Source organism: Euleptes europaea, chromosome 11 (genome assembly GCF_029931775.1).
Source record: "Euleptes europaea isolate rEulEur1 chromosome 11, rEulEur1.hap1, whole genome shotgun sequence".
NCBI classification, from domain to species: Eukaryota; Metazoa; Chordata; class Lepidosauria; order Squamata; family Sphaerodactylidae; genus Euleptes; species Euleptes europaea.
In genome coordinates, this window is record NC_079322.1 from 54,934,823 (window position 1) to 54,957,122 (window position 22,300).

At 42.5% G+C, this 22,300-nt stretch overlaps 1 protein-coding gene across 1 annotated transcript in view; it reads right to left on the reverse strand.

Annotated features, from left to right (window-relative positions):
- ITGA8 (integrin subunit alpha 8) overlaps positions 1-22,300 on the reverse strand; it is a 128,651-nt gene extending 106,351 nt beyond the window's left edge. Inside the window, exons 1-2 of the mRNA XM_056857097.1 lie at positions 22,165-22,300; positions 3,755-3,855 (exon numbers count right to left, since the gene is read on the reverse strand). Of these exons, the coding sequence (XP_056713075.1) occupies positions 3,755-3,855; positions 22,165-22,300 (237 nt within the window). The remainder of the gene's footprint in view (positions 1-3,754; positions 3,856-22,164) is intronic.

Below are 22,300 nucleotides of genomic sequence, written 5' to 3' on the forward strand. Positions count from 1 at the left end.
TGTATAGTGTTGCTTTGTTCCCTGAGTATCACTGATGTAATCAAATGCTAATGGAGAAGTGCTGGCCTCTTCTTAGTGGAAAAGTCTGACAACCAGTGCAAACCACCGATCAATAGGTTTTGCAAGTAATGCTATTACGCTTCTAAACGAGTCCAAACATTGATTACCATTATCAGTTATGTGATCACAGTAGCCCACTTCCACTACGACTTCCTTAGACTGCACTCTTCAAAGGGAGGCCTTAACTCAAGTTTGACAGGTTGGTTTCCCTCCCGAATATTCTACTTCTAGAGTGGATGACTGCTGCAGTTTTAAATATCCGTATAAATGGACAGGAAGACTATCACTTGCTACATTCTGCAATGCTGCAGAAGAATTCAGGCTACAGCCTTACCACTAAGAGGATGTTAAACGTAAACAAAAAAGACATACAGCTCCAATTCAGTTCTTGAAGTGTCTCTACTATTCCACTTTCGCCTTACTAACGCCTGGCATTTGTTTCATGTTTTCTAGTGTTCGCAACGTTTCCCATGCATTATTTTGGAAAGGTGTACAACTCTGCAAGGTTAGTCAATATCACTATCCCCATACAGGAGATGGGAGACTCAGGGTAATAGCACAGTCACTTGCATAAGACCATCGAGTGTATTTGTGGAAGAAGTGATATTTGAACCAGGGACTTTCTGAGCTCAGCTCAGTCTGTAGCCACTTCTGATTTCCATTACAGAATCTTAATATGGAAAATCTGGATCACTTTGTTTTTCTAAGTGATTGCTGATGTTTAAATTATTTAATATGACGCAAGAACGCTCCCATAAGCATCCATCTGAAGACACTTACACTTGACTGTATTTCAATCACTTTAATCCCTCTATATGCAATCCTTCCATGCATTCAGTCAACACATGGACAGTGGGCATGGACATGCTGCCCCAACCCTGGCTATTGCTGGCTTGCAAGCATGGTGCCTATATACAGAGGAGGTGCCCACATGCAAGCTCCCTCCCTTTGACCAGGAACGTTTGGAAAACAGCACCCCCAACACATGAACACATGAAGCTACCTTATACTGAATCTGACCCTTGGTCTATCAAAGTCAGTATTGTCTACTCAGATCAGCAGCAGCTCTCCAGGGTCTCAGACAGAGGTCTTTCACATCACCTACTTGCCTAAGCCCTTTAACTGGAGATGCTGGGGATTGAACCTGGGACCTTCTGCATGCCAAATTACACCCCAAATACATGGGAAGGAGCCTACATGTGTACACTTTGTCTGTGCATAGGCCCCATCCTCACAAGCTGGCCATCATGCATAGGTGGGAAATGGGGCCAGCATGCTCATGCCTGCTATTCTTCTCCACATATTGCTTGAATGCGTGGAAGGGTTTTTTGAACAATTTAGGGAAGGTGTTTGTTGTGGGGAGGGGAAGGGAAACAATTGTAAGCCACTTTGAGATGCCTTAAAGGTAGAGAAAAGCGGGGTATAAAAACCAAATCTTCTTCTAAACTAGACAGCATAGTTATGAATCTGAAAGGCAGTGTGGGTGTTGTACTAGGGCTGGGGAGATAGAGGTTCAAATCCCTGCTCAGCCATGAAACTCCCTGGGTGACTTTCAGTCAATCTACTTCTCTCAGGCTTACTTCACACGATATTGTGAATATATAGTAATTGAGGAGACAGCCACATACCAGTAAAGCCAATGTGGTATAGTGTTTCTACCAGGACTACAAAGACCTAGATCCAAATCCCTACTCAGCCAGTCATTCTCTCTCAGGCTAACAGAACTAACAGAACTGCTGTGAAGATAACATGGGACTTTACAAGGAGCCTTGTGCTCCTTGGAAGAAGAGTGGGATAAGATAGATTTATATAATTTTTTCTAAGATGATATACATAAAATTCCCACAATGTTTCCTATCCAGGTACTGATCAGAACCAGACCCGCTTAGCTTCAGCAAGATTACCACATCATGTGACTTCTAACTGAAGACTGGAGCTAATTCTTGTTGGCGAGAGCATGATACAGTGGATGTGATACTGCCTCCAAATGAACAGACTACATTTCAAGAATATGACAGCATATTCCTTCTGCAACTTTTCTCGTCCTCCCCAAGCTAAACTAAATTGTGAGTGTTTGATCTTATATGATGTAGGGGGAAAGTGCCAAGTCTGAACTACATGCGTGACAACCACAGAGGGTTGTCAGGTGACATGCATATGTAAGATTTATTTTTGACAATTATTTACTCTGTGGAAATCAACTTTGCAATAAAAAGTACATTCACCAGAGGAAGAGTGCCAAGCCTGGAATATAAGAACTCAGAAAGATTCAGGCTGGGAATTCGGCATACATACTACCCCTGTAACAGGAGAGGGTGATGTTTTATTCATCACCTGTTTTATTTTTCTGGGGTTAACCACATGAGTGACTATTTCAAGCAAATCATTTTTCTTTATTCCCATTAAGTAATCATTTAAACCATTTAAAAACAAATCCCAAGAAAACACTTGTTGCTTCATAATTGTTTGGAAAATCAAGCGAGACCAACTCAAAGTTCACATTGCAAGATGTTTTGTTATTTTTTATTCAGCTTTTTTTATTAAATCGTACTGCATTAACTGCTAATGTAAAATGCCTGTGTGTATAGAACATGTTACCATAGCTGTTGACAAAACTGCTCAAGGGAACATAAGTAGGTCATTATGGAGTTCTACCTAGGGGTTTCAATCAGGTTTTTTTAAAACAAAAACAAACTATGTGTGTTTATTTAGTCCATTTTTATCCCAATCCTCCTTTAAGGATCTCAGGGCAGTGTACATTGATCTCCCAACCTCCATTTTATCTTCACAACAACTGTATGAAGTAAAACAAAAATCACTTTTCTGCTGACAAGCCTCCATTTTGATTTATCTTTCTCCCCCCCGCCGCCCGTTTTGATACCAGGAACACCTCCACTCTGCATGTTTAGAATAGGACCCCACTCAGGGCTGCCAGCTCTGGGTTGGGAATATATGGAGACTTTGGGGGTGGAGCCTGGGGGGGGGGAAGGATCTCAGCAAGGTAAAATGCCACGGCTGACAGAGAGGAAGTGTCAGGAGTCTGCCAGTAGCCCACAGAGCAAGGGGGTGGGAGCACCTCACAAGAAGCCCCATTGGGCATCAGGGAAATATTTTCCCCAGAGGAAGGTGGAATCCAGGAATCCTGGGAGAGAGGGCAGACAGCAAGTTAGGGCATGGCAAGGGATGGGACAAGGAGGTTGGAAGTTCCTCCTCTGGGGAAAGAAGGATTATGGGAAGAATGGGTCCATTGGTGAAGGGGGAAAGGGGGTGGAACAATTTCCCTTTAAATGAGGACAAGAGCTAAGGACAAGGTGGAAATGGGCTGGGGAGGTTCTATGGTACAGAGAGCCTGCCAGCTAGGGGTCGGCGCTGAGTGGCTTTTGCTACTCCCGCCAATTCTGAAGCCGCTGAAGCTTGTAACGGCCCAACTTGAGTAGATGGAGGGTCTGTGACGGGACACGTCTGGGGCCTCAAAAAACAACAACAACCCTGCCTTGTTAGCACCTGTCATGGAAAAAAATGTCTCTCACATAATCATTTGCCACTGAAAGGCTCTTGCTTCAGATTGACCTTATTTATTTATTTAGAACACCTCCTCAGTTGCCCCATTTAATCCGAGAATCAAATGTTCACAGACTTGTGTATGTGTATGCGTAAGAAATGTTGTCTAAGCAAAATGAAAACCAAAACTTACCACAACTTTTCCTTTATGAGCTCTCACTGTTGCTCCAAACCATTGATTTGATTTAAATTCAATGGGTTCCCGTGTACCATTGCCTTTGATTTTCCTGTTGTCTGGAAAAGCAAAAAATAAAGAATGCTTTCATTTTTGTATATAAATGAATTAATATGCCGTCATGGGAGGAAGAAGAGAAGGATAAATTGGTTAAGATCACCTGACTTCAGCTGATCAGATACACTTTCTATAAGAATGTTCTTCTAATGAAAGCATTGAGGTTTACTTCCAAGCAAGTATGTTTAAGCTTAAGGTGTTAGAATGCCATATAGTGCTTGTCTCATTCTATAGGTTGCGACCTAAGACTAAGTGGCTATGATATACCCAATGTCAGCAAAAAGGTTAGAGCAATAATTCAAACCTAAATCTTCCAAGTCCAATACTGTGTTCCCTCAATGATACCAACATTATGACCAACCAATTCCTGGTGATCAGATGGGCTCCAATATGTTCATGGAGTACCACTGCACGTTAACTTTCCTGGTTACTTCCATGAACTACCTTCTACAGTGAAAAGGACAAGGAAGCTCCACAGTGGCGGACCTACATTTTTGGGACCCTGAAGCTTGAACTGTTATGGGAGCCCCTTCGCAACGAGGTCTGGGTAACCGCTATTATCTTCTTCAGGGGTTGTTCTATGGTAGATGTAATGGTTCATTCTCTAATAGAGAGGAAGGTGGTCATCAGAGGGGGCTCGTTAGAATAAAGAGGTGAAAATCTGATTTTTGGTGTTAAAATGTAAAAGCGAAACGAGCGTAGCCTGAATTGAGAATTCAGAATGTCTTTTTATGGTTCCGGTTGGCTCTAGCCTAAGGGCTGAGCTATAGAACTGTTAAGCTGTGCACCAATGAAGGATTCAAGGATCCAGCTGCCAAAATGTAGGCTATGAATAGATTCTGGCGAGCTCAGCGAGCCCATACAGCTGGGGGTTCAGGTGCTGCAAGCCACTGAGAAAATTTTGAAATCTGACCAATTACAGGGACATTTTGAGGCCATATGAAATGGGTATTAGAGCATATTCTAAGGTCAATATTAAGTACTTCAACCCATTGGCTTATGATTCTATCACTAAAATAGCCTTATTTTAATAACAAACATTTTAAAAAACTCCATTGATTTTGTTGAAAAATTCACTCATTAAAAAAAAAGTTGCTTCAGGGCCCTTCTGGGATTAGCTTCATTAGTTTCATAGTAGATCCACCACTGAAGCTCCATGTGTGTACTTCAACACATAAGAAGCTCTAGATCAGATCAGGGCAAACAAACCCCTTGAACTTAGAAAGAACTCTCATATACAAGATACAAAAAGCAGAACATTTATTTTCAAATAAAGTCTTTGGGATCAAGTCAGAATATAGCAGTTTATAAAATTATTAATAGCTCAGTAATATTTTAAGCACATGGATAAATAATAAAAAACTCAAGAGTTAAACAAAATGCCTGGAGGCTTAGGTCTCCTCTATGGCACATACTGCCTTCTGTAAGCCTTTCTATCAGCCCTCCCTAGAAAAGAATGATCTAGCCACAGTAATCCATGCCCTTATTACATCCAAGTTTGGGGTTGTTTTTGCCGTCAAGTCACGGTTGATTTATGGTGACTCCATAGGGTTTCCAAGGCAAGAGACATTCAGAGTTGGTTTGCCATTGCCTCCATGTCATGACCCTGATATTCCTTGGAGGTCTCCCATCTAAATACTAGCCGGGGCTGACCCTGCTTAGCTTTTGCGATCTGACAAGATCAGGCTAATCTGGGGTATCCAGGTCAGGGCAAATTAGACTGCTTTAATGCACTCTACATGGGGTTGTCTCTGAAAAAAGTCTGGAAACTTCAGTTGGTCCAAAATATGGCAGCCAAACTATTGTCAGGGATGGGATACTGGGATCATATCACTCCAGTGACTGGCCATTTGTTTCTAGGCACAATTAAAAACGCTGGTCCTTATCTTTAAAGCCCTAAATGGTTTGGGGCCAGGGTACTTTAAGGATTGCCTCCTCCCATAATGTCCAGCCTGCCAGCTAAGACACTCCTAGTAAGCCCAGCTCTCTGTGCCCTCCCCTTCAGAAGTAAGGCAGGTGGCAAACAGAGATCAGTTCCCCTGGAGAAAATGGCCGCTTTGGCAATTGGACTCCATGGCATTGAAGTCCCTCCCCTCTTTGTACCCACCCTCCTCAGGCTCCGCCTCAAAAACCTCCAACCGGTGGCGAAGAGGGACCTGGCAAACTCTAACAATAAACCATATGACCGCTGATCAACCATATTTTCACTACAATTTTAAAAAATCAGGAAATTAATTAAAAAGCAATTTAGTCTAGAAGCCTCCAAAAACGGTTTTGCACAGATTTTTCAAAGTGCCATGCCATGAAATAAAATATCCACACACAAAATACCATTATTTATGTAACGTAAAAAAACAGAAAAAAACAAGATTTTTAAAAAAAGATATACATAAAGTAAACAACAGTGGGGGCAGATCTACACATAAATTTCTATAAATGGTTTCCCAATATTTAAAAATAAGTCTATGTGCAATTGCCATGCAGTCAAATATGGATAGAGTTCAACGGTCCTCAGTCCATTGATTTACGGGAGCTGGGCTTTTATCTTTCCAGTGTTGTAATAGAAGTCTTTTAGCTGTAAGTAAGGGCACGGAGGGTCAATTTTCATTGACCATCGGTTAGCGTCCAAGAGACAGGCAAATAGTTTAAAATACATAGACATCCTCAAAAATCAGTGAACAGTCTAATACAAAATGGACATGAGTAATCACTTCTTCCCAGAAAAACTGAATGGCTGGACACATCAAAAGCATATGTTTAAGGGGCATTTAAGGATATTTTAAAACGTTTTCTCCAGGGTCAATTTTTTGAAGGGCAGTCTTGGGTTGAACCATGAAGTGTGCTCTATTTTGGTCAGGCAAATGCAGTTTCTCACCATCTATAATTCTACAGCCAGCCCAAAGGACGGACTAGGACTTCGGCTCTAAGCAGAATTACAAGTAATACACTCTGCCACAAGAGACAGCTCTTTAACAATGCTTTATATACATGTCGCGGATGTCAGCATAAGAAAAGCCATCTGGGTAAAAACTCAACCCAATTATAATGCATCTCAGGTCTTAATAAAAAACAGACATCTCTTCCTTTCACCCCTCTGAAGTAAACTGATTTTCCACATGTGCCTAAGCTAGGTTCCTCCCTCACCAGTCACTCCTAATGAACTTCTCTATTTATACCCACAAGCAAACCTATAGACCTTTCCCCCCTCATATCTGCGTACCCCTGCTTTTGTTTCTGGTTCTTATATAAAAAAAAGTTTTTTTTTCACCAGAACCGATCCTTGTTATCCCGGCTAAGCAAAAATAAAAACACACCCACTGCCAAAGAAGGAATGTAAAGTATTTTCTCAGTGTCAAATCATATTATTGATATTTACAAAAACGAAACACATGTTGGTACAGTAGTTACTAGTAAGCCCCAGCACAGTGTAACTCTCCCCGCCTTCTAACTACAGTGCCACAGATTTGCATACTTCACAGTTCTGTATTAATGTCCCTTTCAATTCCGCGATTCACTTTAACCATAGAAGAATGGACGGGTAACTGACACAATTAAAAAAAAAAGATTATTTAATTCAGAAACAATTATAAACATTCTAAACTACTTGAATTTAGGTTGTGGGGTTTTTTTTTTCTTTTTTTGCTGTTCCATGTTGCTTGCTTATCCTTAGCTACCACTGCCACAAGTCAAACCGCCACAAAATATGGGCCGGAATCAGGCAGAATGTTGCCCAGTCCTGAAATTACGGGGAGATTTTCTGTCTGGCAGTGCCTTTCCCCCTCCACTTCATTGACAGTCTGCCCTAATCTAAGACTCAGAAAAGTAAAATTCCTTTGGGCTCCCAAAGAAAATAAGCAGAGTTTCATACTTTAAAGGCTATTAACAAAACCCCTGCCATATCTGAAAACAAAACTTGTTCAACTATGCTGTCTTGATTGAAAACAAAACTTCCAAAGCTTGAAACGCAGATATGGCCTTGGAACAAACCTTTTAAGGAATAAATTCTCAGAACAATTTATTTTAACCTTTTAGGGACTCTCTTTTTTTTTTTAAAGGTCCGTGAGTAGGAGAAGAGATAAAAATCATATTCAGAAGTAAAAAGCTATAATCTGTAGTGGGGGGGGAAAGATTTTTCTACAACCAAAAGCAATTTTGTGGCATTAGTTCTTCTGAGAATGAATCCAAAAGGGTGGCTGGGAATGAGAAACTCAACACAGTAGTTCTCTTCAGTGTTCAAATGTACACACACATGCATATACAGTAGTAGAAAAGAGCAAGAGTCCAGTAGCACCTTAAAGACTAACAAAAATATTTTCTGGCAGGGTATGAGCTTTCGTGAGCCACAGTTCACTTCTTCATATACACTTCTTCATATACATATACAGAGCTGAGTGGAATTGCAAATACTAGTCCCAATGCTAGACACCTGTGCATACAGCCAAATTTCTGCAGCAAGCCTTACATGCACGTAGGTATATGTGAATAGGTTTTGTGCATAGTCAGGAATGTTGTAAAATTGTGGCTACAAAGCCTACACATGTATAGTTTGTGTGCTGGGTCTGCTGCCAGCCAGACAATTGAGGCACAGCCAGCAGGTACAATCCTGCTCCATTCCAGGAGCACAGATTGCACACGCTTTTGAAGGCCTGATCAAGACCAACAGGTCTATGAACTATCTGCCGCAACGATGGTACAAGCAACAAAATACACACAGCATTGGCAAAGTTAAATTGTGTATAGATTTTCTAAAAAGATCCAGCGTGGTGTAGTGGTTAAGAACGGTGGTTTGGAGTGGTGGAGTCTCATCTGGAGAACCGGGTTTGATTCCCCACTCCTCCACATGAACGGCGGAGGCTAATCTGGTGATTTGTTTCCCCGCTCCTACACACAAATCCAGCTGGGTGACCTTGGACAAGTTATTATCTCTCAGCCTCACCTACCTCAGAGGGTGTCTGTTGTGGGGAGGGGAAGGGAAGGTGATTGTAAGCCGGTTTGATTCTCCCTTAAGTGGCAAAGAAAGTCGGCATATAAAAACCAACTCTTCTTCTTCTTCTTCTTCTTCTTCTTCTTCTTCTTCTAAAACTATATGAAGGCAAGGGAGCTTTATCTGCACCTTCTGCTTGATTTCTTATAAAGTAGGCAAACTATGCTCATTTTGCAGTCGCTCCATTGGCTACCATTACCAGTTAGCTCCCAGGTTCAAGTCAGGGAATTGGTTATCACCTACAAAGCCCGTCATGGGCTTCGACCCACATATCCACTGGAACGCCTCTCCCCAATATGGCCCTGCAACAGCTGCACTTCATGTGAGCAACATCTTCTGAGGAGGCCACCCTGCAAATGGTTAAGATCACCAGCTGCCTGTGCCTAAGTATTCTCTTTTGTGGCTCCCATGTCGAGGAATGGGCTGCCTGTGGAGGTCCCACACTCCTGTCATTCCATCGAAGGTGTAAAACAGAATTGTTCACAATGGCACTGTCATAAATAAAAAAGGATGTAGTAAAATGGAATTGTTCGGGATGAGGCTTTTACCCCAAGGACTGTAGTTTAGGGCACAGTTTCTAATTTCTATTGAATTATTTTGTAATCCAAATATTGCATTTACTGCACTGTTCGCTAACTTTGTAATCCAATCTTTTTAGAGTTTATTACATGTTTTACACTGTTCCTATTGCATTGCTAAATTTTGTAATTCACCTTGAGCCTCAGTGAGAAAAGCCAACTATGAAAAAATAAGTAAAGAAATACATCAATAAAAAGAGTCTGCCTTTATTTATGTATTGGCTGCCTCTCTGCAGAATGTTACTTCATGGATCCTTGTTGCTGCATGCAAGGTGCTACAGTACATGCATACCAAGCATATTCACGTTCTCTCTTTCTACCATAGCTCCTCAAATATTTGCTACTGAAGGCCAGGAGATCTCCCAGAGCATCGTTCAAATGGGTTCCAGGTAAAGGGTGAAATTGACAATCACTTCGCTCACAGCAGAATTGCCTCAAAAGTCCACAGGAGGGTTGTAGCATATGGACTGGAGCAAATTAGGAAGACAGGCTATCAGGCATCATGAGAAAGACTAGCAAGATAAGGGATAAGAATAAACAGAGACTAAGCATCCCTAAAACATGTGATGTATGGAAGTATATTGGCCCTCAGAAAGCAATACCTGTTCAGTTCTATGAAAAATACATTAAGAATGTGTTGAGCTGGGCTCTGCATTAAGAGTGAGCTAAGATGTTGTAAACATGTAATCAATATAATTGCAGTGATAAGGTTGTGGAGTTTATCGATAGGAATCATCTGGTCTTCTTCTGTGACAAGCGTAATCCACCACAGCCAAAGGAATCCCATAAGCAGTGAAAAATCTGCAATATTTCACAAAACTTATGGAGGTCAGTAGCTTGCTGCAAGTGGCATTTGCAAACTCATTTGCAATCTGTTCTTTGGATCCTAGATTCTGATCTAAGGCTCAGAGCATAAAAAGATTCAACAGGCTGAAATCTGCACAGCAGAGGGAATAGCTCTTGCCAACTGGCTTTCAACTGCCGGTGGTTAAGGTAATGAACAACCACTGTTTGCTATCATATAAGTCAAAACATATCTTGCGTCACTGAGCATCAACCTTTTGTGTTGAGTAAATGGAAAATTCCAAGAGAAATTTTTTCAGTAGCGGTGTGTGAAGCTTTGGAAGAAAAAGAAATATCTGCAAGCCAAATCCATCACGCTCTTCGTTAACTGGACACCATGTGAAAGGTTCACCAACCAAATCATGGTTCCAAAGCTCACAAATTCCCCCATACCTCTCTCCTTAGCCAATTATGACTGTCCCAAATTTGAATAAAGTAAGTTTGCACTGCATGTTGCTTCTTCCAGTTGTATTAGGTGTCTTCTTGCTTTTGTAAAATTATCTCTTCCGTTATCTCAGAATTCAAGCTACCATGCTGGCCTCATTTGTCTAAACTAATACTTCATCTCTGCTCTTAATGGTGTTTTTGGCTATAGAATTTTCTCCATATTTCTGAAGTTTCACTTCAGGTAAGTATTTCCAGATGATCCATGTTACTAAATGTGAGATATTATGCAGCACTGGAATAACCTGCAAGTTCAGACAATTCCTTTCCTCTCTCCTTGCCTATCAACATCTCCTCTTCTCCCACTCTTCCTCTTTCTACTCATGTTTGCTGGCTCTCTTGGAGATGCTGTTGTATGATAATGTTTATCCCTGCCACCAGACTGTCTTCATAGGGCCTGTTCAAACACTTCTATCTCATGTGGACACCACGAAAAAACACTTCCCCGTGAAAGCACCACAGGCCTATTGCACAAGTCAGTCTAATTGCATGGAACTTCTACTATATCCATGCCACATGCCACTAAGAGTGTACAGTGCTGGCATGACGTTTCACATGATCTGTGTAGCACAAACATTATGATACTTCACATAATAGGAGTGGCTTTCATCAGCCTCCATATGGAAATAGCAATATTTGAACAGCTCACATTTCCTCCCCTTCCTGGTCAGAATAGGTCCTATTCTCAGCATGCTCCCTACAATATCTCAGGATTGCAGGGGAACTATTATTGGGGTACACAACCATGTGCTCTTGTTACCAACCTCCAGGTGGTACCTGGAGATCTCAACTGATCTCCAGGTGACAGGGATCAGTTCACCTGGAGAAAGTGGCCACTTTGGAAGGTGGACTCTATGGCAGTCTACCCTACTGAAGTCTCTCCCCAAGCCCCACCCTTCTCAGGCTCCACCCTCAAAATCTCCAGATATTTCCCAACCTGGAGCTGGCAACCCTAGATCTTGTTGATGTCACCTGAAGTGGTGTTACAACAACCACAAAGGCAATGGCAAAATAAATTGCTCCAGATAAGGTGTAATTGAGGTCCAAACTCTTTTAGAATCCATACTTACAGTGACAAAAGACCAAGCATATGCTTCCAAAACATCACTTTATAATAAAAGGTGAACACTTTCAGTTTCATATTAACCCGATGCACTATACATAGGGTTGCCAGGTCCCTCTTAACCATCAGAGGGAGGTTTTGGGGGCGGAGCCTGAAGAGGGTGGGGTTTGGGGAGGGGAGGGACTTCAATGCCATAGAGTCCAATGGCCAAAGCAGCCATTTTCTCCAGGGTAACTGATCTCTATTGGCTGGAGATCAGTTGTTATAGCAGGAGATCTCCAGCTAGTACCTGGGGGATGGCAGCCCTAACTATAAATAGCTTAATAAAACCATCAAACTTCTAGCTTTTTGACACCTTCTGTATAAGCTAGCAGTCTTTAAAAAAAAAGTTTTAGAAAACTGAATTTTCAAAATTAATGACAAATGTGTGTACGTGCGTTCTCTCTCTCTCTCTCTCTGAATAATGGTTGCAAAGATAACTGCTGCCAGCTATAATTTTTCCTGTCAGTTAACTGATTGGTACTAGTCTGAATTCTTTTTCACACAAACCAACTCCCCTGCATTATCCAAACAAATACCAGTTTTATTTGTTCCTTAAAGCAGGGCTGCACCCAATAATATTCAGGACCACTTCCTATGCAATTGGCTGAGGCTTCGCTGAACATGCAGCAAAACAGTGGCATGCACAATCATAACATATAACCATCTTCATGTGGCTTTCACAAATTTTCCTACATGCAAGGGACTTCCATGCATCTTCATTGAAGTAGCCACTGGAATGTAGGAAAAGACAGTGACTAATTAATATCAGGGTGACTAGGATTCTACAAATCCACAAGTGTACCACAAATAATAAAATCCAATTTAGAGGATTGCTTGCATGTACCCGTCTCAAGAGACACAGAATGAAGTAATCACTCCAATATAAAACACTGCATCTTGTGAAATCAATTCATCCGAATAGGAATTCCTTACTCAGTTTTATAAATAGTTCTGGGGCAGATCACTTTCCTTGAAGTCAGAAGCAGCTTTACCCAAGTAAAGGAAAAACAGCATGGTAAAAAAACCAAGCAAACAAAAATAAACACATTTGCACTGGAATATCAGCTTGTGATTTCCTAAACATGTATTTACCTGCATAGCCAGTCCATTGCTTAGGGAGAAAGGGGGGAAAACCACAATTTTGATTTCAGCCTTGGACCTAGGTTAACTAAGCTGCATCTGTTTCACTTCTTAAAAGCCACAGCTGATAAAGAGATCCATGTATCCACCATGAATCAGAACTCTGCCCATAAATCATTAAAGACTAATCTGGCCATTCCTGAATCTCTGGTGTGCAAAAGCAGTGGGATGAGCTTTCCGTTTCTCAGTATTTCTTTTGACACTTAAATCCTATTTTGTTATAATTTCCCACAGGGTCTCACCATCTTCACGGTTAATACTTTCTTCATGTAATTAAATCCCTGGAGTCTCACAACACATCCTCTGCTAAGAGAGTACCTGGGTTTTGTTACAATCAGCTCTGCTTCTGGCCAAACTGCCTCATGTTTTATCTCAGCAGAACACTTTGCCAAAGACTTTCCCCACTTTATTCTTGAGAGGAGATTCCCACTTTGGTTGAAAACCCCAACCTGATTGCCAAGAGGAAACTGAGTACACCCACAAGGACCAAACGGACACCTAATCTTTTATGATAAGCAAAGTCACATTCCAGGAATTAAGGGCTTTAGAACTAGTCTTCTTTGTAAAAAAAACAAACAAATAGAAGAACAGATACTCCCCAGAAAATAAGCACACATTTTTATAACAGTATTTAGACAGAGTAGGGATTCAGATATGAAACCGAACTAAAAGTTTGAATGGAATGCATTAAATTCAATAAGTTAAAGGAAGACTTTAAAAAAACGCTGCTCTATAACGACCTCTTCTGGTCCATTTGAAGAATTACAGTATGATCCTAAACATTTTTTTTCTGAAACAGATTTTGGAACAAGGCTCCCAAAAGCACAGTGGCCGTGTTTACAACACGGGGTCATTTCATGCTTTAGGTACTAGGAGAGTTTATTGCTAGTGGACTACATGACTTTTGGTTATGCCTGTAAACTCATAGGGGACATGCACTGTGGAGCTACATCCAATCACAGCTCCCTGAAATGTAGGGTTGCCAACCTCCAGGCACTAGCTGGAGATCTTCTGCTATTACAACTGATCTCCAACCGACAGAGATCAGTTCATCTGGAGAAAATGGCCCCTTCAGCCATTGGACTCTATGGCATTGAAGTCCCTCCTCTCCCCAAAACCCGACCTCCTTGGGCTCTACCCCAAAAACCTCCCGCCGGTGGGGAAGAGGGACCTGGCAACCCTACTGAAATGCCTCCTCCCCAGACACTATCTCCCCTTCAGTGTTCACCAAGAGACCGGCAATCCACAACTGGTACATCTGCAAAGTACGAATTAGCCTGCAGAAACAACTTTACCCAGACTAAACTCAACTTGAAATGGTATTCCCTCCCATCCTCTTTCTCTGTAACCCGTCTTCTCTTTAAACAGTGGCAAATCGGGATCTCCAGGGCAGTTGCCCAAATATATTCTTTGGTTCACTCCTCTTGGATTCCACTAAAATCAGAAGGGCATACATACACACTTAGCTTTCTGTTAAAAACAATATTCACATACAACTTTCTGCAGGATTACAGCCTAAAGAACTTCATTAAACCCAACAATACAGCACAGCAACCAATATTTTAAATATATAAATGTGGAAGCAATGAAATCAGCCTAAAGGAGAAAGGGTGTTGCTTATTGGAATCATGATTGTAACTGAGCCTTTAGCTCCCAGGCTTGTGAACCTATAACTAAAAATTTCATGTCTCAAATGACAAATGCTGAAAAATAAATGACACTTTTTGCAGGGTTGGAAAAGTGAAAAATGAAGAAAACAGAGAATTCACAAAGCCTAGGAAGTAACAAACATCAGCATCACATTTGCTATATTCTTCCTCTGTGAGAAGATAGACAGGTAATTTTTCTGGTATCATATTTGTACACTAACATTAACTCATACTGGATATAAAATTTAGCCAACACTTTTTAGCACCTAATAAGACTGTTCTACCCTACAGGGTGGTTGTAAAGATTACAAGGAGATACTGTATGTAAAGGGCACCTACACTCAAAAGTACTGTTTTTTTTTTTTGTTTTTTTTTAAAAGTTCTCAATCACATACCCAGCTTGCTGGGGGTAAAGTGTAGATGACTGGGGAAGGCAATAGCAAACCACCCCATAAACATAGTCTGCCTAGTAAACGTCATGATGTGACGTCACCCCATTGGTCGGGGTGCTTGCACAGGGGGCTACCTTCACCTTTTCTCAATCATGTGAAATTTTTGGCATTCATGCCTGTGCTTCAAGCTAGTAATTCCATACAACTGAGAACTATTTTTTTTTAATCTCTTAGGATTTGTACACCAATTTTAAGTGTTGAGCGCACTTTATGTACATTATCTCCTTATAATCCTTACAACCATCCTGTAAGGAAGATTGGTATTATTATCCCCATATTGCAGATGGGGGTGGGGGCACCAAGGCTTGCCTATGATCACCTAGTAAGTTCATGGGAGAAGCAAGATTTAAACCAGGGTACCTCTCCACCAATAAGATCAGTTTCTTAGCCACTAAGCTACTAACCAGTTCTCAATATGCAGATCTGGGGTGGGAGGGGACATCTGGCAGGTGTTAAGGCCAAAATCAAATGGTGGTCATTGCAGAAGAGAAACAAAAATTGGCTGCGAGCCACAATTCAAGGAATATAACAGTGTCATCCTAAGTAGTGTTATACCCTTCCTAAGCCCGCTGACCTCTATGGACTTTGGAAAGGTGTAACACTACTCAGGATTGCGCCGTAAATGTCTGTCACTGAGATAGCAAGCAGGTTACTGCCGTTCTTGACAAGCGAATGGGAAATGTGAAGCGTTTTTATGTGTTATATATAGCCCACAACAATCAGCCTTTCACGGGAAGTGCTGGCAGAATTCTATACGGGTTACTTGATTTAGTGATTGCCTCTCAGGATGCAAAAAAACACCATGGAGAGGCCTCCACCACGGCCCCACATTTATCATATTGCAAGTTGCCCGGCAGCCTCCCCCCATGCAGCTTCTGTGTTCTACAGTTACATCACAAATTCACTCCTAGTACCATAAGCACAACTTCATGCCTTTCGAATTGTACTCATTTCTTTCCAGACGACTCTCTTCTGCTTCTGCATGAAAATACCCTGGAAGTTGTAGCCACTGGATAGACAGTAGTAATATTGTGAATATATGCTTAAGGATGACCATTTTTGAGATTCAGTCTTACGTTCCACAGCCTGGATAGAGTCCTAGGAAATGCAAATGAGCAGGCATTGCTGATTTGCATGTAATTGAACTAACTGGCTATAGGGTTGCCAACTGCCAGGTAGTAGCAGGAGATCTGCTGCTAATTCAACTGATCTCCAGCCGACAGAGATCAGATCACCTGGAGAAAAATGGCAATTGAACTCTATGGCATTGAAGTCCCTCCCCTCCACAAACCCAGCCCTTTTCAGGCTCCGCTCCAAAAATCTCCTGCCGGTTGCGAAGAGGGACCTGGCAACCCTAACTGGCTACCACTGAAGCTGTGTGATTAAAAAAAAAAACAGCTGGAAGGGGGAAAAGTCCAATTTGTTTAAGACTATACTAGTGATAGCCCACTTGTTAACAGCAGCCCTTTATAAACCCCTGACGCTGCTATAATGCCTCTGCAGCAGAGACCATGCTGTGGGCTGAGTTGGCCACAAGCCGCAAAGCTTGGGTGGCGGCGTTCAGCTACACCGCTGCGCAGGTATATCATAACACTTTCCAATTTGTGTGAGCCGAAAGTATGGCTGCGATTGCTCTTTCATAAAGGGCCACTCGTAGGAAGTGCTCTCATTCCGTCTGCTGCTCCATTGAGCTCATGACGGTTATTGTTGGCAGTGGAAGTGAGAAAGTCATCCAAGTGTGCCGAATGGTCTCCCCTCATTGAAAGATTACAAGTCCCATAAAGCATTCTATAAGCCGGTTTACTCAAGCGGGCGGGGAGGAAAGAGGAAGCCCCACCACAGCATCAAAACCTGTCACAGGAGCTCTGATTTGCCATTTAGCAACAGGCTAGAATCAGGGAGGGAGGCATGCGTGTAATTTTCAGTCTGATAATGTTATCCGCTTGCCTACAGCTGTGGTTTATGGTCTGCACTAATATAAAGCTCATAAGTAATCACTGGTCACCTTTTATTGTTCGACTATGACTACCGAACTTGAACTTAAATGTATGCTTAAGATTGAGCTTCTGGATGTTCAGACCTGACATACTCTGTTCAACATTTTTCACCCTCTTCTATGCTTTTGGAGGTTATGTTCAGAACTTTGATGTTCGCAAACCCCAAGTCAGCTATAAAAACACAGCAATATTTGAACCAGCCCCGTTCGTTAATTAAAGCCAGTCGAATTCCATTCTTGTGTTCTGTTCTTCAGTAGTTGGGAAACCTTGTTTGGCAAAGAAAAAGAGGAGGGGAAGAAAGCACGGCTGTCATGTCATAGGTCCTGCTCAAGGCCACCAAATGTGTCCTCCTGTGACTCCAGCTACCCAATCAGAAGGACTGTTCTATTTGGTAGATGCTGGCTCATGTTGTTTCGATTGGTTCATATAGCAGGCGACTTCTCACGCTCCTTTTTAACAATGTGAGTGTGAGGCATGTCTGCATCTGAAGTGAGAAATGCACCTGTCATTAGATACTGAATGCTGTATGCTACAACACCTGGCCAGAACAGCCTGGAAATATTTGTAATAGCAAGTAAGTAGAAACAATGTAATAGTAAGTAGAAATAGAAATAGAAATAGTAATAGAAATAGTAAGTAGAAACCATGGCTGCATTCAGACATCAATAAAAACCATGGTTTGATGGAACCCCAGTTAGCTGCACATCTGAACAGAGACGGTCTAATGGTTTGCCGGTTGGCACCAAATTGAGATTTCAGACCAAGTTTCGTAGCTAGTTCGCTAACTCTAGTTTGCATTATTTGTGTTTTCTTTGGGTGTCTGAATTCACAAGTCACAGTAATACAATTCCTTGCGGCTGCCCGGAAGCAGACAAGCTAGAGTTTACATACAGACCTGGCTTTATTACTCAGGTAGAATAACCACAGCTTGTTGCATTAAACACAATTCAAACAAAGCAAGGTTAATGTGACATTTGAATGCAGCCCGAGTCACCACAGCTAATGCAAATATTTTAAATTAGCGATTTTATAGAGACTATGCAAAGTATGACCTTGGGACTGATGAATGCTGTCCCTACAGGATGGTGGATTCCCAGGTACAGCATGAGAGGGGAGTTAAGCTGCCAAGGGAGGGGATTGGTGAAAATCACTTCCTCCTTGTGCGTGCAAATCTGTCCAACAGGATCTGGCCCAGTTACCTCTGTGCATTGGTAGCACATCAACACGGTCACATGAAGGCAGTTTTTTTGGCTACAGTAACTGGCGGAATGGTCTTGTGCTGAAAAAATTAGAAAAAAGGCTCAGAGGTTCCTCATGGCACACTACAGGCGATAACTAGACTAGCTAGGGAGTGGTCACTATCACTATAATCAACACTTCCCTCTTTGCAGGAAAATAATGCAGAATAGAAGAAGAGTTGGTTTTTATGCCTTGCTGTTCTCTACCTTTTGAGGAGACTCAAAGCGGCTCACAATCGCCTTCCCTTTCCCACAATAGACACCTTGTGAGGTAGGTGGGGCTGAGAGAGTTCTAAGAGAACTGTGACTAGCCCAAGGTCACCCAGAAGGCTGCATGTGGAGGAGTGGGGAAACCAACCTAGTTTTCCAGATTAGAGTCTGCTGCTCATGTGGAGGAGTGGGGAATCAAACCTGGTTCTCCAGATTAGAATCCGCCGCTCTTAACCACCATGCCACGCTGGCTCTCATGTACTACATGTAAACTGTCACAGCATGGAGCTTTCCTTGTTCAATATGTCCATTTCTCTAGCAATGCTTGTGAGCCAGAATCCAACACATCCCATATATCACAAGTTAACCAATGCTGAAATGTTTCCCATTTGGAGCATTCTGTCCCTACAGCCTGAAAGGAATCTTTGGCAAAGCATTTAAAGGAAAAAAACTTGAAATCGTAGATGTGAATGGGAATTCATAAAGGTAATAGAGGTAGAAGAACACTGCCTTGCACAAGACACTGTAGTGGGGAGGGGCTGTGGCTCAGTGGTAGAGCATCTGCTTGGCATGCAGAAGGTCCCAGGTTCAATCCCCGGCATCTCCAGTTAAAGGGACTAGGCAAGTAGGTGATGTGAAAGACCTCTGCCTGAGACCCTGGAGAGACCCTGCCAGTCTAAGTAGACAATACTGACTTTGATGGACCAAGGGTCTGATTCAGTATAAGGCAGATTCATGTGTTCATGTGTAAATTCTTGCAATTTAACTCTCCGTTGTCTCACAACCATTTCATATGCCAAGGGCTTGCTACCAATTAAACAATGTATATATTCACTGTCCATTTTGTGCCCAGCACAACTTGCTTCTTAGTCTAAAGGCAAACTGATTTTCAGTTCCAGCCTCCTCATTTCATGCCTGAAGGACATATCCCCAAGTAGACACTGCTGTAGTCAAAGGTATCACCTTACTGATTTTGCACGGGCTCGCTCAGAGGGAAGTTCTGAAATCTATGTTTGTAAAAACGGGCTTTGGTATACTCATGAAAGCACAAACGTTAAACCAAACTTGACGACTCATAAACATTGCTTCTAAAGAATCAGATGTTTAAATCAAAACCTTTCCATTTTAACGTTTCAGAAAACACTAGCACTAAATGATTTTCAAGGGCCATAAAGGAAAACAACAGAAAACATAAACAGCCTGAATTGTCTAAAATGTGTTTCCCCTTTAATTAAATAAAAACCATCTGTCAGAGGGGGAGGGGGTCTAAAGTGGATGTAAGCCATCCATATTATGCCTCAGTCATTTTCCACCCAGCCTCCCTTATTCCGAAGGAAAATCCTCCCCCTCCCTTTGGAAAAGAATTAAATAGGCACGGAGCACAAGGTACCTCCTTTGCCCCATTCACCCCGACAGAAAGCTCCTTGTAGAGAAGGGTGCTAAACACTGACTATGGACTTGAAAGGGGAACACTGAAAAGGAGCTTACTTTGTAAAACTTGATGCTGAAAAGGGGCGCTGTGATTGGGGGGGGGAATCTCTCCCTCCTCTCCTACTTCATTTTACCTCTGATAACTGAGACGCCCGAGGCTTTATTCAGTTCGACAATAACAGAATTTTATTATACTTCACAGGGAAAGGCATTGGAGGAAAGACTAGTGTTAAGGAAAGGTACAAATTTTCCATATAAATAATGAGTTGCTCTACAAGTACAGCACAGATGTTGTTTTACTTAACCCAGATTTCCAACTCTTTAAGGTAGCTTTAAGAGCCCCGGGGCGCAGAGTGGTAAGCTGCAGTACTGCAGTCAAAAGCTCTCCTCACGACCTGAGTTCGATCCTGACGGAAGTTGGTTTCAGGTAGCCGGCTCAAGGTTGACTCAGCCTTCCATCCTTCCAACAGAGGTGGGTAAAATGAGTACCCAGATTGCTGGGGGTTAAAGGGAAGATGACTGGGGAAGGCACTGGCAAACCACCCCACAAACAAAGTCTGCCTAGTAAACGTTGGGATGTGACATCACCCCATGGGTCAGGAATGACCCGGTGCTTGCACCGGGGACCTTTACCTTTACTTAAGGTAACTTAGTCCCAAAACCTGCACACAGAGGTTCACGTGTATGCTCTGGTGCCTAAAACTAGGAAGTAAGGAGATTCTCCCTTCTTCCTTCCTTTTTTCAACATGGAATAACTTCACAGCACTTAAAGTAACTCTCTCACAATAATTGGGCCAGGAATACCTCTTTCCTCAGAGACTATTCCTCCCCCCTGTAACTACAGTAGGGACCTTTTTTCCTCCCCAACTCTCTCTTTCGTCACCCTTCTGGTTTTCCCCCCAGTCCCACTAGGCACAGCCTATCTTACCGGAACCCAGAGTAAAAAAAAAAACACCTTTAGAATCATAGAGTTGGAAGGGACCACCAGGGCCATCAAGTCCAACCCCCTGCACAATGCAGGAAATTCACAACCACCTCCTCCCTCCACACCCCCAGTGACCAGAAGATGGCCAAGATGCCCTCCCTCTCATGAACTGCCTAAGGTCACAGAATCAGCATTGCTGACCGATGGCCATCTAACCTCTTCTTAAAAACCTCCAGGGAAGGAGAGCTTATCACCTCCCGAGGAAGCCTGTTCCACTGAGGAACCGCTCTGTTAGAAAATTCTTCCTAATGTCTAGATGGAAACTTCTTTCCAGCAGCTCAGAGTCGCCTCTCTTAAGCTCCGCCCATTCCGTCTGTCCCTTTCACGTACAGTCACTGACAGACATACCCTTAGTCCATCACAGATGCATAAACCAGTGGTTCCCAACCTTTTTTTGACCAGGGACCACTAGGACTTTTCTGTTCGGTGCAGGGACCCCAAAGTTCAAAATAAAAATTCTGAGAATTTGAAAATAAACTTTACTCATAACTGTTAGTTAAACATTAAAATTAGAATAATATTTGAATATATTTTTATAATAGAGAACTTTTAATTGAAAATATTAATTTATTATGGGTTTATAACTTTGTTTTGCGGACCCCTGGGGGTCCGCGGACCCCCGGTTGGGAACCAGTGGCATAAACGCATCAAGGGGAAAAAAAACTTCCAGAAATCTTAGTTGAGGAGAATGAAAGTAGTAGTCCTGAAGTTCATGCCATAGTTATATATCTGGGAAGAAGAAGAAGAGTTGGCTTTTATATGCCGACTTTCTCTACCACTTAAGGGAGACTCAAACCGGCTTACAATCACCTTCCCTTCCCCTCCCCACAACAGACACCCTGTGAGGTAGGTGAAGCTGAGAGAGTGTGACTAGCCCAAGGTCACCCAGCTGGCTTTGTGTGCTGGAGTGGGGAAACAAATCCAGTTCACCAGATTAGCCTCCGCCGCTCATGTGGAGGAGTGGGGAATCAAACCCAGTTCTCCAGATCAGACTCCACCACTCCAAACCACCGCTCTTAACCACTACACCACACTGGCTCCCATTAAACACTTCCCCACGAGCACATACATACAAACATCCAAGAGTGGCATTTCCTCTGAGGAGCGGCAAGAGAGTTAGATCAGAGGAACTAATAGAATTGAAGAGCGCATCCAATCTGCCCACCAGAGCAGAAGGGAGTGGCAGTCTCCTCATGGCAACTGGGTTCAGCTGAGCATTCCCATGTGCACCATGATGCAGACTCAATTTACTTACTTGTATTATCAAAAGGGATCGGTTTGCACTCAGTGGCCGGCCAAGGGCAATAGTAGACGGCACCTCCTTCCACTATGTCTGGCTGGCTAGTGTTGGCTTTCGGAGCTCCGACCAAGACGCTGACTCTGCAAGACAT